The sequence below is a fragment of the Eschrichtius robustus genome, chromosome 2 (assembly GCF_028021215.1).
Source record: "Eschrichtius robustus isolate mEscRob2 chromosome 2, mEscRob2.pri, whole genome shotgun sequence".
Lineage (NCBI taxonomy): Eukaryota > Metazoa > Chordata > Mammalia > Artiodactyla > Eschrichtiidae > Eschrichtius > Eschrichtius robustus.
Genome location: NC_090825.1, coordinates 130,350,088 through 130,364,394, shown reverse-complemented (window position 1 = coordinate 130,364,394; position 14,307 = coordinate 130,350,088). Strand labels below are relative to the sequence as shown.

Here is a 14,307-nt window from a genome sequence, read left to right as displayed (position 1 = left end):
CACTCTCTCTGCTGGGAACTGGCTATGATTTCTTCTGAGCTTGCCAAGCAGAGAGGAGACTAGGGTAGCAGGAGCCTGGCCAAGGATTCCCGAGGCCTTGTTCTTGCCCCAGATCTGCAATTAACTCCTGCGTGACTCTGGGAATGTCTGTTCCCACCACCACCATCCCCTGGGCCCGTTTCCCCATTGGTAACATGAGGGGGTTAAACCAGACCATCTCAGAGGTCCCTCCCCTGCTCCAAAATTCTAGGTCATTCACGATGCCAGATCACACTACTCCAGCCTTAAAAAGTTTCCAGGGACTTTTGTGGAACCCACATGATGGGTATGAAGCTTAGCATGACAGTTAATAGCACAGGGGTTTGTGTGTGTATAGATGTATGCTGATTTGAACATTTGCAAGACATATTAAGTGAAAAAAATCAAGTTGCAGAGTGGTTTCTATAGTATGATACCACACTGGCATGCTACACACATGCTTGTACAAGCACACACATGCACAGAATATTCTAATATCTCTGGAAGGATACATAAGAGCCATGCGAGCTTGGAGGAAGGGAACAGGGTGTCTAGGGAGAAGATTCAAATTTCACTTTTTGTATTTCTTGATTTTTTTAAACCATGTGCATTGCTGCTTCGAAAATTAATAAATGGTTTTAAAAATAGAGCACGGACTTTGCCGTCAATTCACTTATTTACTTAACAAATATTTACTGAATGCCAGTTAGGTGGCAGAGACTGATATAGGAGGTGGTGAGTAAGACAGTCCCTGCCCCCATGAAGCCCACATTCTAGGTTGATAATAGCCCAATCAAGTGTGTAATATAATGCCAGGTAGCACTAAGGAGCATGAAATATACAAGACAGACTTGAATATGAAGCCTGGCTTTTCACCACAAATTGTTTGACCTTGAGTAGGTTGCTTCACCCTGTTGATCCTCAGTTTCCTCATCTATAAAATGGCAGCAATAGTGCTCCATTGTTTTTTGTGTGTGAAAACGAAATGGAGTGAATAACAGTACCTGGGACATAATAGGGGTTTGGTAAATGTTGGTTACTATTCCTGGGGGAAGGGTTTGGAGGGGAGTAGACATGGCCAAGAGCAGTGTAGGGTGGGGGTGGGCAGACACCTGGGAGACAGAGCAGGTGGGCGAGATAGGAAGAAGTGCACCAACTGGGCTCACTGAGGGTGGGACGATACAGAAGGAGAGGAGGGTGTGAGGGACCCAGTCCAGAAGACAGAAGTGGGCTTGCAGCCTTAACCAGCAGGGAGCCCCACGTGGCTCCCCCAGGGTGCCTGGTCTAGCCAGGAAATGGCATGCAGGTTGGTGGGGGGAGTCCATTCATTTCATCCTCAGTGCCCAGGGACAGAGCCATTTGGGTTTCTTGGCAGGGCTGGGTCTCTGAGTGGCAGGTATCTCCATGTTAGGCTTACAGGCTGTTGGGAGGGTCCATTGAGAGCTTCCACCCCATCCCATGGTGATGCCCGACTCCTTACTATTAGAGTAGCTCACCATGCACAGGGCAGATGAGAAGGTCTGGGTGACACTGTGTCTGAAGATCTTTGCAAAGAATATAGATGCAACCTAGGAACAGAAAGAGAGGGTTTCCTCAGGGGTTCCCAAGCTGGCCAGCCTTCAGAGTCTCCTGAGGTTCCAGTACAGATTCCTGAGCCTTAGTCCCCGAGGGCTGACTCAGTGACACAGGGTGGGGTCTCACTAATGTCTCCTTGGAAGCCACACTGCCATACCCAAACCAATGGCAGGTGCTTTTCAGGTAATGGGCTGGAAGCTTCTTCTCTGCACCCCAGCCAGACATTAGGCCAAACTCCAGGATCGCCTGTGATAGAAAAAACACAGTCACTTGTTCAGTGACTTAAAGCTTGTTGGGTGCCTGTGCATGAGCACTTATGTGTGTGCGTGCATGCGTACACACGTGTTTGTATACGTGTGTGCATGCCATGCATGTGCATCTGTGTCTACGAGTGTGTGGTATATCGAAATAAGGGAACAGGAAGGGAGTGCAGGTCCAGTAGAGGGAGAAAGCCAGAGAAGTGAAGTGTGTGCTTCTCAAGAGAAATTGAAATTCAAAGAGAAAATCACTGCCCTGGGGAACTCTGTAAATCTCACCTGCTTTTAGTGAATCTCAGTGAATCTCATTCAGTGAAGCTTTTTATGCAAATCCACGCAAACAAATTCTGGGCCCTGCTTGGAGTCCTGGGAGGGTGGGTTCCATTTCAGGAGCCGTGGCAGGGTGGTGAATCTAGCAGGAGGCCCCTCCTGAAAGCTGAAGATAAGAGGCTGGCCATGGCCCATGGGGCTCATTTGACAGTTCCCAGTGATAGCTTCTTAGCCACACATGAAATATGTATCTATGGCTTTTGGACACAAACTCAAAATGTCAAATTTTTTTCAAATTATTTCTGAGCAGCAAAATCCCCCTTTGCCTAAAGGAGGTTTTAAATAGAACCCTGACATAGAAAAGAGAAAACGGCAAGCTGCTCTAGTTCAAGTATGGAAATGGGGATGGGGACACAGTGCCCCTCCCACTCAGGTTATGCCCACCCCCCCTCACTCAGGCCACACCTCAGGCAACAGAGGGCTCAACCCAGATTAAAAACCCATTGGTTCCCTCACTTTCCCCACTTTACAGGTAGAAAACCCTCCTGGCTCCCTGCTGCTGTGCCCACATCCCTTTGTACTCAAAACGGACCTGCTGCCTACCACCCGGGGCTCACTGTGTCCTAAGCTGGAGGACCAGTTCTTTCTGGAAAGAGGAACCTTAAAGAGACTATGGCCAGCAACTTGGGAGATGACTCACTGGTTCCTCGGTTCCTCGTTCTGTGACTTTGCTTCACTGCCGAGGGTATAGGTTCTGAGGTCAGGTTTGAATCCGTGCTCTGCTACTGAAAGCTGTGTGATCTTGAGCAAGTCACGTAACCTCTCTGAGCCTGTTTCCGCTTCCATAAAATGCACATAGTTCCTCCATCACAGGTTTGTGTAAGGAGTAAAGGAGCTGTTATAAATATCAGGGGTAGCAAAGGCACAGGCCTACGTGGCCCAGGAAAGTAATTGAGATGAGAGGTCACTAAGCAGTGGCCAGCAGGAGTGCATAGTCCTGAAGGGGAAGCCGCCAGTCGGCTCCACCTGATTGCTCCCCTGTGGGAAGGAGAGCCCAGGGGATGGATTTTCCTAATTTTCCAGGAAAAAAACAGATATTCAGCTCTTTATGTAAAAAATCCCAATTTTTAGAACTTGGCAACTAATTCAAAGTTTTTAAACACTGTGGGTCAAATAAAACACATCTGGAGGGCCGGGAGCTTGTAACCATAGATACCGAGGGACAAAAAGTAGCACGTAGGAGTCGCTCACTAAGCTCCATGAACCAGCACACCTGCTCTACCTTCTCCCCTTTCCTTTCTGCCCTGACCATCCCATCACCTGGTAAGCTCCGAGTTTTCCTTCTGAGAGGATCAAGAGAGATTTGCAAGCTCACCCCGCTGAGCCTGCGTCTCCAGACGCCAGGTCCTGCCCACCCCATGCTCTGGTTTATTTCTACTCAGACACTTCCCTCCTGCCCCTGTGAGACTGGCCTGGGACCTCGGACCCTTTGCTGGGACCTGAGACCCTTTGCTGCAGTGCTGCAGTGCTTGCACATGGACACACACCTCTCCTCAAGCAACAAAATACAAAGAAACTATATAGGACTGAAAATAACTGTGTGCATTGCAGTTGGGGCAACTTCTGCACCCAAAAGATACAAAGACACCAAAAAACCCAACTGCCACTTTTGAAGAGCCTGGAGCAAAAACAGGGTGTCAGGAGCAAAAGCTCGGGAGCACGCCCCCTGCACACAACACCACCTAAGGGGTGAGCAAAACACCTAAGCTACCCTCTGGCCCGACCCCTGGACGCACCCCTATCCTCACCCCATATAAGAAACAAGCTTGCCCGCAGCACTCAGGGAGCGAGCAAGCAAGGGAACCTGTTGTTTGTTCTTGCTCCCAGCTGCTGCTGCAGCACGGGCCCCAGTAAAGCCTTGCCTGAATTTCTTGTCTGGCCTGTAGTCAATTTCTATTGATTGGGGAAAACCAAGAACTGTGGTCGGTAACACCTGGATGCCCTGGCAACTCTCTACAGGTGGTTAAAGGCAGCTTGTCAGCTTCCAAGTGTATGTGGTGCGTGTGTGTGTCCAGGGGGAGCCTTCAAAGGTGCCATCTCTGCTTCCTGCCTCTGAAATTCAAAGCTGGCTTCTCAAGGAGTGAAGGATCTTTGCTCTGGGCACTGAGCCCTGTTGTAGCAGGATTAATCATGCTCTCCAAGAGGAACTCTCCAGGGCTATGGTGATGTCCTTGGACAGTCACATCTGGAGTTGGTCTGGCTGCCTTTCACATCCCCTGGTGTGTGTGTGTGTGTGTGTGTGTGTGTGTGTGTGTGTGTGTGTGTGTGTGTGTGTGTGTGTGTGGCAGGGTTAGGGGCACAGAGAGATTGGACTTTCTTTTATTTTCTTAATTTCCTTCCTTCTTTTGTTCCACCCTCTCTCCTTCCTTCTCCTGTTTTGTTTTGCTTTTTTTACAGAAGTTACTAGGCTTTTGTACGAATGATGCATACTCACTGAAAAAAAATTTAACTCAGAAGAGTTCAAAGAACGTAATGAAAATGCAAAAGCAAAAACAAACAAAAAACTCTGCTTCTCAGAAAAATCACTGGTAACGATTCCGTGAGTATCTTCCCAGAGGTCTCTTTATACGTAGGTAAACTGGTACAGAAATGAGTGTTTAATTTTATGTAGTTGGGCTCATAAAATATCTGTGCAGTTGTGCAATGTGCTTCTTTCTCTCAAACGGCATGTCCAGGGATGTCTTTTCCTGGCAGTGCACTCAGATCTGCACCGTGGCTGTGGCTGCAGAAGATACCATGGATGCTCCATAAATTACTTATCAGATCCCCTCTTGGGAAGACACACAAGTTCCCCATCAAGATCCCCAGGGCTTCTCTGGACCCAGAATGCATGCTCCCACGCCTGGACACCGGGGCAGCCTCCTCTTTATTCCTCTGTTTCCAGGCCTTCCCGTGACAATGTGTCCCCACACAGCAGCCGGGGCTGGCTTGTAATCATGCCCGACAGATCATGTCACCCCTCTGCTTAGGACCCTTGAATCTCTTCCCTTCACTCTTAGGATAAATTCCAACCCCTTCACCATAGCCTAAGAAGACTGGCATTTCCATGATGGGGCCCTACCTCTGGCTTCCTCTGGCTTCCTCTGCTGCAGGTCCAAGATCATTCACTCTCACTTCAGAACCTCTGCACTCACAGTTCTAGATCTTTGCTAAGTAGCTTTTCCACCACTCAGGTTTCAGCTCACAGAGCTCCTTCCTAATCCCCACCCCCCACGCCCAATCAGTGCTTATCCCTTTGCCCCTGCCAGTCGTCCCTGTACTCTGCTTTTTATTTTCTTTGCAAAAGTTACCACTATGTGAAATTGTCTCACTGATTTGTTTCCATGCTTATTATTTGCCCACGAGGGCAGGGACCTAGACTGGGGACCCAGTGACGCTGAGTCATCCTTTGTTGAATAAACAAGCCTACCACCCAGCCTGTGCAAAACACCAACACTCTTTTTATTATTAATTTGTATTGGAGTATAGTTGCTTTACCATGTTGTGTTAGTTTCCACTGCACAGCAAAAGTGAATCAGCTATACGTATACATATATTCCCCCTTTTTTGGATTTCCTTCCCATTTAGGTCACCACAGAGCACTGAGTAGAGTTCCCTGTGCTATACAGTAGGTTTTCATTAATTATCTATTTTATACATAGTGTCAATTGTGTATATACGTCAATCCCAATCTCCTAATTCATCCCACCCCAGCCCCCAACACCAACACTCTTAAAATCCCTATGCCCCAGTTCCCAGGGTTTTCCTGCATCTCTCCCTTAAAATATCTCTGGTTTTCAAAGTGAGCTTGAGTGTGTCTCTCTGCTCCTTGCCCCCAGAAGAGCCCAACCCAGAGTTCCAGCCCCTTCTCATCTTTATCTCCCCCATGTCTCATCACGAAACTTACTCTTCAGCCAAATGGGGTTCTTGACCTCTTCATACGCACCTCCCTCTGCCAGGCCTCCTCTGGCTCCTGGTCTCTCTCTCTTGCTCTTGCCATCTGGCCTCTGCTGCCCAAACTTTATCCACCCTTAGTCCAGCTAAAATATCACTGCCCCCCGGGGAACGTGTCCTGTCTTTGGCCACAAGAACGATTGTTTCTCTCTTCTGTATTCACGTTGACACTTTATCTTTCCCACCCTTGAGACATTAGCACTTTATGCGTCCAATATTGCCATTTCTATCCCTAGCTTGATCTTTCCTACTAGACTATGAATTCCTTGCCAGCAGAGACTATGGCTTGTTTACCTTTTTATAACAGTTAACGTCAAGAAAGTGCTTTATGTAGGTTAGCTCTTTTAAGCTTCACTCTGAGTTGGGAACTGTAAGTAACCTTGTTTAACAGATGAGGAGGTGCTGAAACTTGCTAAAGGTTACACAGCAAGGAAGCAGTGAAGCTAGGATTTGAATCCACAGCCTGAAGCCTTGGCCGTGAAGCCAAAGTTCACCTTGGCACCTGGGGCAAAAACCCCTTTCAGCTGTTTTCCTTCTCTCTGTGCAGTAGCTGCCGCCGGCCCTCAGCTGCCAAACCCTCAGGTCTTTCAAGTGGAGGATCTGCAGAGATACTGTTAGTCTTGACAAAAACAAATCAGAGGACTGATTGCTCAAATCCAAATCTGAGTGTCAGCCTGCAGGGCTCCACATCATGACTCACTGATGATTCAAGAGTCAGGCTCCGGGAGCCAGGAGGTGCTGGGGTGATTTCTATTACATTGTTGCACTGAAGTGTTTCTCTAAATTATGCCCATGCCTCCATCTCTCCCTCCTTATCCAGCTGGGAACACGCTGGGCAACTTCTCTGTTTGTTTTTGTGAACCCCTGCACTGCTTCCCTCCCTATTCCTTTTCTCTCCCATAAGCTCTCTCCTCTTTCCCAAAGCTCAATGAAAAACATTCCTGATAAAATGTGTGACTCGAGCAAGCCCTTTGCCCTGCACCCTGAGTAGCTATTTCTGCAGCTTCTGTAAATGAGCTTAGAACACTGATAAGGCGGTGGTGGCCCAGAGAGGGCATGGAATCTGCCTAAAGTCACACAGCAAGTGGATGACTGGTATTGAACCTATACAAAAGGACAGAGTATCAGTGAACCCTGGAGTACCCAAGACCCAGCCTCAGTAAGTAGCAACTCATGGCCATTCGTGTTTCATTACTCTGACCTACTTCCCCACTCCCAGATTACTTGGAAGGAATGGTTTCCTATGGTGCCCTTGCCTGGGTTTGTGGTTGAACAGAATAATGAAAGAAAAGTTGGTTTTGGTTTGTGTGGGGGGGTGGGGTCTTTCACCTTCCTGGGCCTCCTTCCTTTCCTTCACCCCTCTGGCTACCTAAATCCCACACCCTATTTGGTCCTTTGCTTGTTGCCACCCTTTTCATTCTCTCCTGGTGACCCGCTGAATCCCTGCCGAGGGACTAGGGGCTCAAAATGCTCTTCTAGATCCCTGAAATTTAGGAGAGGTCTCCAGAAAAGCAACTCTTTCAAGCCCCAGAGGAAAACCAAGCCTCTTGGGAAGGATTTTCAGACCTAGATTGTGTTGAGAGAGAGACATGTGTTCCTTCTTTCCTGGGTCACAAAAAACCATGGAGTATTTAATCTTTTATCGAGAAAATTTCAAACCTATACAAACGTATAGTGAATATTAATGAACCCTCATGCGCTCATCACCCAGCCGCAACAATTAGCAACTCATAGCCAGTCTTCTTTCATTACTCTTAGCCACTTCCCCTCTCCCAGATTACTTTGAAGGAAATCTCAGAAATCATACCTTGTTATACATTGTTATAAATGAGCCAAAGATGGCCTCTGTGTATTGATTCCTAGGTTTATTTCTTCACTGATGCTTCAGACCCATTAGCTTAAAAGCCAAACCCAAATTTTTACACATCCAATTGTTTTCAAAACATCGCAAGCAAGCAGATTTTTAGGCACTTAGAGACTGCTTTGCACACCCTGGAAACCTCACCCAGCACCTCCTGACCATTGATAAGATGGGGCCTTGTAGTTACGAGACCCCAAGCTGCCCTCCAAGTTCCCTGACCCAGAGACTCCCACCGCACCGATGAGCGACAAACAGACATCATCTAGACACCTACACCCCCTCTCTGATCCCCGTCTCCCCTGAGTGTACCTTTGCCCCCTCCCTGCCCTAAGCTCTGGATGGTCTCATGTTATGATGGACTTCCCCTCTCGTGCAACTGTCCAAGCATCATGCAGTAAAGCTTGTTGCACATTAATGCTTCGTATGGTCCTATGTTTTTCCTTGATCATTACCCCAATCCCTCGAACTCCCTACAATTATTTCATCTGTAAAAATTTCAGTATGTATTTCTAAAAATAAGAACTCTGAAAAACTACAAGTGCCCATCAATACGTGATTGGATTAAGAAGATGTGATATGGGAGCTATATATCTATATACACATACAAACAATGGAATATTACTCAGCCATAAAAAAGAATGAAATACTGCCATTTGCAGCAACGTGGATGAACATAGAGAATATTATGCTTAATAGAAATGTCAGACAGAGAAAGACAAATACTATATCACTTAAATGTGGAATCTAAAAAATAATACAAATGAACGTATACACGAAACAGAAACAGACTCACAGATACAGAAAACAAACTTGTGGTTACCAAAGGGGAGAGGGAAGAGGGGAGGGACAAATTAAGGGTATGGGATTAACAGATATAAAGTACTGTATATAAAACAGATAAACAACAAAGATATACCATATAGCACAGGGAATTATACCCATTATCTTATAAAATTATAATGGAATATAGTTTGCAAAAATATTGAATCACTATGCTGTACACCTGAAACTAACACAATATTGTAAATCAACTATACTTCAATAAAAAATAAAATAAAACTACAATATCTTACCATGTCTAAAATTTAATAATATTTCCTTAATATTATTAAATTTTCAGTCAGTGTTCCTTTTTCCAATTGCCTCATAATGTATTTTTTTTCCTTTGTTTATTTGGATTTGGATCCAAATAAGCTCTACATATTTGGTTTGGTTGAAATGTCACTTAGGCCTCTTTAATCTATTGCTACTCACTCTCTCTCTGCCTTGCAATTTGTTTGAGGAAGAAACCAAATTGTCTTGTAGAGTAGCTCACAGATAAGTGAACTTTAAGATTGCATGCTCATGGTGTTGTTTAACATGCTCTCCTGTTCTCTGTAGTTAGATCTAGAGGCTTGATCAGATTCAGTTTCAATTTTTTTCAGCAAAACTGTTTCCTAGGTGGTGCTGTGTTCTTCCACTGGGAGGTTCATAATGTCTGATTGACTTGCTTGTGATGTTAGCTGTTGCTGCCCATTGCCAGATTCATTAGTTCATTAGGGATTGCAAGGCAGTAATATTCTTCCTCATTTAGTAGGTGGAACATTTCTAGAGAGAGAAATGTCTCCCCATTTATTATTAGGTTTCCAGTGATATATTTTGAAAAGAGAATGCAGAATAAATGCTTGATTCTTTCCCTTTCTTCACCAATTTTCAATTTTCAAAAGCTGATTATCTTGCATTTTCTGTGCCATTCAACTAGTCTTATTTTGTTTTAATATCATAATGAATTCATGAATTTAAACACACTGAATGTTTCAATCCTTTGCAGTTATTGTCCTTGCTGACGCTCAAATTATCCCATATTTGACCGGTGGGAACATCTTCTTCAAGTTGATTATGGAGTCCTTTTGACATGTCCTTGTAGTTGTCAATAGTCTCCTTGTTATCGAGAATAAGATGTTCTAGGCTCACCTTGTACATTTTCTTTTTATTACATCTGACCTGAATCAGCCACTTCTCCAAGAACCCCTAGTTCCTATTGGTGGGAAATGATATTTCAAGACAGTAATATAGTTATTGAGGGAGCTCACTGACACTGGTTGGTTATTATTTTTAGGCCTTTTTAGTAGACAGGGCTTGATAATTATTTTAAGGGTAAAGTATGTCATGTGTTCAATAGCAATTCTTTCTCTTTAAATTCAGTACTTTAGGAATTTTTTACTGAACTTTTAAAAATCTTCTATCTGTATCTCCCTTCTCCTAAGACGAGAATCCAGCTTCTCAATGACAATGACAGTGAGAGCATTAGAGTATCACTGAACTATTCATTTTCTTTATCACACAATACAGTCTGAAAATAACACCACCAACAGTACCATCACCAATGTGATGTGATTACTGAAAAGAGTTATGATCTTTTCTTGCAAATATTTTTGTCCTTAGAGTACATACTATTTAGGATGTACAGTCAAATTATTGTGTTTTGAAGTCACTTGGAATACTTCTGTATGTATGGTTATGCCAACAAATACATACATACTTAAGTCCATTTAATTGTTTTATTTCTGTTTTTTGAGGTATAATTTTCACAGTGACATTCTCAGATCTTAAAGTTTTTACACTATAAATGGTTTTACAGTTTGATGACCTTTGACAAATGCATATACCCATGTAACTCACACCCCAATCAGGATATAGATTGCCCACAGCCCAGAAAGCTCCTCGTGAAATAATAAATATATATATTTGTCTCTGCCTCCAAGTTCTGATTAAGAACTCCTAAATCCCTTCTGAAAAGGGATGTTAGGAACATCTTTTGTTCTAATATTTGGTCTTTGACCCCAGTTCCTGACACAGAGATTCTAAATCCCTTGCAATTTTCTGGATAATAGGAGCATTCTTTGTTCTAATGAGGTGACTCTTGGTGGGATCCTGGATGGAGGCTGGTCACCAGAAAGAACTAGTCATGATTAGAAGCTTGGTAATTTCAGCCCCAGGTCCCATTCTCCAGAGAGGGGAGAGGGGCTGGAAATTGAGTCAATAATTGATTACACCTACGTGATGAAGCCTCCATAAAAATTCCAAAAGTATGGGATTCAGAAAGCTTCCAGGTTGATGAACACATCATGTGCCAGGGAGGTGGCACACCCCAACTCCACAGAGACAGAAGCTCCTGTGCTTCTGAATCTCACCCTTTGTATCTCTTCATTTGGCTATTCATCTTTTATTACATCCTTTATAATAAACTGGTAAACATAAGTGAGTGTTTCCCTGAGTTCTGTGAGCCATTCTAGCAAATTATTAAGCCCAAGGAGGGGTCATGGGAACTCCATTTATAGCCATTCTGTCAGAAGTACAGGTGACAACATAGGACTTGAAATTGGCATCTGAAGTGCAGGCAGCCTTGCGGGACTGGGCCCTTAACTTGTGGGATCATCTGATACTAACTCTAGGTAGTTGGTATCAGAAATGAATTGAATTGTAGGACATCCCGCTGGTGTTGGAGAATTGGTCCATGTGGGGAAAACCCCACACATCTTGTTTCAGAAGTACTGTGAGTGGGAGAATAAAAGAAAACACAGTGCATTTTTCCTAGTCACTATCAGCCTTTACCCCACCTGATACCCCACCACAAAGTAGCTACCCCTATGATATCTTTCACCATAGATCAGTTTGCCTGTGGAACTGTATATAAATGGATTTGTAGTATGAACTCTTTTGTGTTTGACTCCTTTCACTCAGCATAATGTTTCTGAGATTCATTCATGTTGTGTGTATCAGTAGTTTGTTCTGTTGTACTGCTGAATAGTATTCCATTGACGAATACTCATCATTTGTTTATCCAAGCTCCTATTGATGGACAGTTAAACTGCTTCCCATTTTGGTTATTATAAATAAAGCTGCATCCAGGAAATTCTTGTACATAGTCTTTTTCTGAGCAGTCTTATGTAAATTCCCAAGAGTGGAATTGCTGGTAGGTATATATTTACCCTTATAAGAAACTGCCAGACCATTTTCCCAAGTGGTTGACCAATTTTACAGTGTTGTCAGCAATACACATCCATGCCAACATTTGAAGTTGTCCATCTTTTCAATTTTACCTTTTTGAAGGATTTGTACTTGTATCTCATTATGGTTTTAATTTGCATTTCCCTAACGACTAATAACATAAAGCACTTTTTCAGTTGTTTATTTGTCATTTGTATATCTTCTTTTGGAAAGTGTCTGTCCAATTGTTTTGCCATTAAAAAAATGGAATTGTCTTGGTTATTGTTATATGAGTTCTTTATATATTCTAGATGAAAATCCTTTGTCAGACTTATGTAATTGTGAATAGTTTTTCCTAGTTGTGGCTTACATTTTCATTCTCTTAATTGATGTCTTTTGATAAGCAAAGTTTTTGATTTTGGGGAAGATAAATTGATCAATATTTTATGGTTAGTACTTTCTGTGTCCTAGCCAAGGAATCTTTGCCTACCCCAGCCTTCTTATGCTGACTAATGCATGACATATCCTTTCACATTTATTTACTTTCAATCTTATCTGTGCTTTTATATTTAAAGAGTATTTCTTGATGACAGCCTGTACTTGGGTCTTGCCTTTTTATACAGTCTGAAAATGTCTGCCTTTGAACTGGAGTGTTCAGTCTATTTAAATTTAATGTGAAGTCATATAATTATTGATATGGTGAGCTTTATGTCTACAATCTTGCTATTTGCTTTATATTTGTTCATATGTTCTTTCTTCCTTTTTGCCTTCTTTCCTGCATTCTTTTGAATTCTTTTTTGTATTCTATTTTATCTCCTCTGTTGGCTTTTTAGCTAGACTTCCCTGTTTTATATCTAATGGTTGATTTATGGAAACAGTATGCATCCTTAACCTATCATAGTCTACTTAGAGTTAATATTGTATTAACTCACATGTAATATGAAAAATTTACAGCAGTACACTTCCATTTACTCCCTACCCATCCTTTCTGTTACTATGATACATTTTACTTCCACATATGTTATAAACTCCACAATACATTATTGCTTTTGCTTTAAAACACCCATTATATTTTCAAAAATTAAGAAACAAAGAGGGAGAAACCTTTTATATCTCCCTACATACTTACTATTTTCATCTCTCCATTTCTTCAGCTAGATTCATGTTTCACCTGAAGAACTTTACTATATCTTGCAGTACAGATCTTCTGATGACAAATCCTTCCAGCTTTTGTTCTGAAAATGTCAAAAAGCAAAATTTATTTTGCTTTTATTTTTGAAGGTTATTTCCCGGATATAAAATTCTAGATTGTCAGGGTGGTTTTCCCCCCTTTATCTCAGCACTTCGAATATGTCTTTATATTTTTTCCTGCCTCACATTATTTTTAATAAAAAGTGGGTGGTTTTCCATTTTTCTCCACCATATACTGTGTCTTTTGGCCTTGGCTACTTTTAAGATGTTCTTTTTATCTTTGGTTTAAGCAATTTGACCATAATGTAGCTTATTTGTTCCCTGTGTTTATCCTGCTTGAGGTTCATTGAGTTCTTTGAAGGAAACTGGAATTTTTCAACAAATTCGGGGAAAACAAATTGGCCAGTATATCTTCAAATATTTTTTCTTTTCCATTCTCAATCTCCTCTACTTCTGGAATCCCAATTACACATGTGGTAGACTGCTTGATATTATCCCAACAGTCAGTGAGGCTCTGTTCATTTTTTTTAACACCCTTTTCCTCTCTGTGCTTCATTTTGAATTGATTCTCTTGTCACATATGGTCAACTGCATTGATCTTTTCTCCTGCAGTGCCCAATCTTCTGTTTTGTCCCACTGAAATTTTCATTTCAGATATTATACTTTTCAGTTCTAGAATTTCTATTTTTATAGTTTCCATTTGTCTACTGATATTCCTCTATAGGTTCACCCATTATATTTATATTTTCCTTGAAATCTTTAAAATGTATTTATAATAGACATTTTAAAGATATTGTCTACTAATTACAATATCTGTGTCACCTCTGGATCTGTTTCTCTTGATTACTATTAATTATTTTTCCTGGTTATGGTCTCCTTTTCTTTTCTTGTTTCTTCACAGGTTTCATAATTTTTGATTGTATGATAGGTATTGTGGATGATACGTTGTTGAGTCTGGGATTTGGTGGTGTCTTCCTTTAAAGGGTTTTGAATTTTTTTTCTGGCAGGCACTTAATTTACTAGTGGGCCAGCTCGATCATTTGAAGTCTTGTTTTTAAGCTTCTTTAAGGTATGTCTAGAGTAGTCTTTACTCTGGAGCTATAATAGCCCTACACTGTAAGGCGTGGTTTTTCCAGTATCACGGCTGAATGTTTAGAGTGTTCAGCAGGTCCC

At 42.4% G+C, this 14,307-nt stretch overlaps 1 protein-coding gene across 2 annotated transcripts in view; it reads right to left on the bottom strand.

Annotated features, from left to right (window-relative positions):
* GALNT10 (polypeptide N-acetylgalactosaminyltransferase 10) overlaps window positions 1–14,307 on the bottom strand; it is a 335,391-nt gene that overhangs the window by 274,374 nt on the left and 46,710 nt on the right. For both annotated transcript variants that reach the window (XM_068536263.1, XM_068536262.1), the window contains exon 5: window positions 13,073–13,178. In XM_068536263.1, the coding sequence (XP_068392364.1) occupies window positions 13,073–13,081 (9 nt within the window). In that variant the 5' untranslated portion in view covers window positions 13,082–13,178. The remainder of the gene's footprint in view (window positions 1–13,072; window positions 13,179–14,307) is intronic.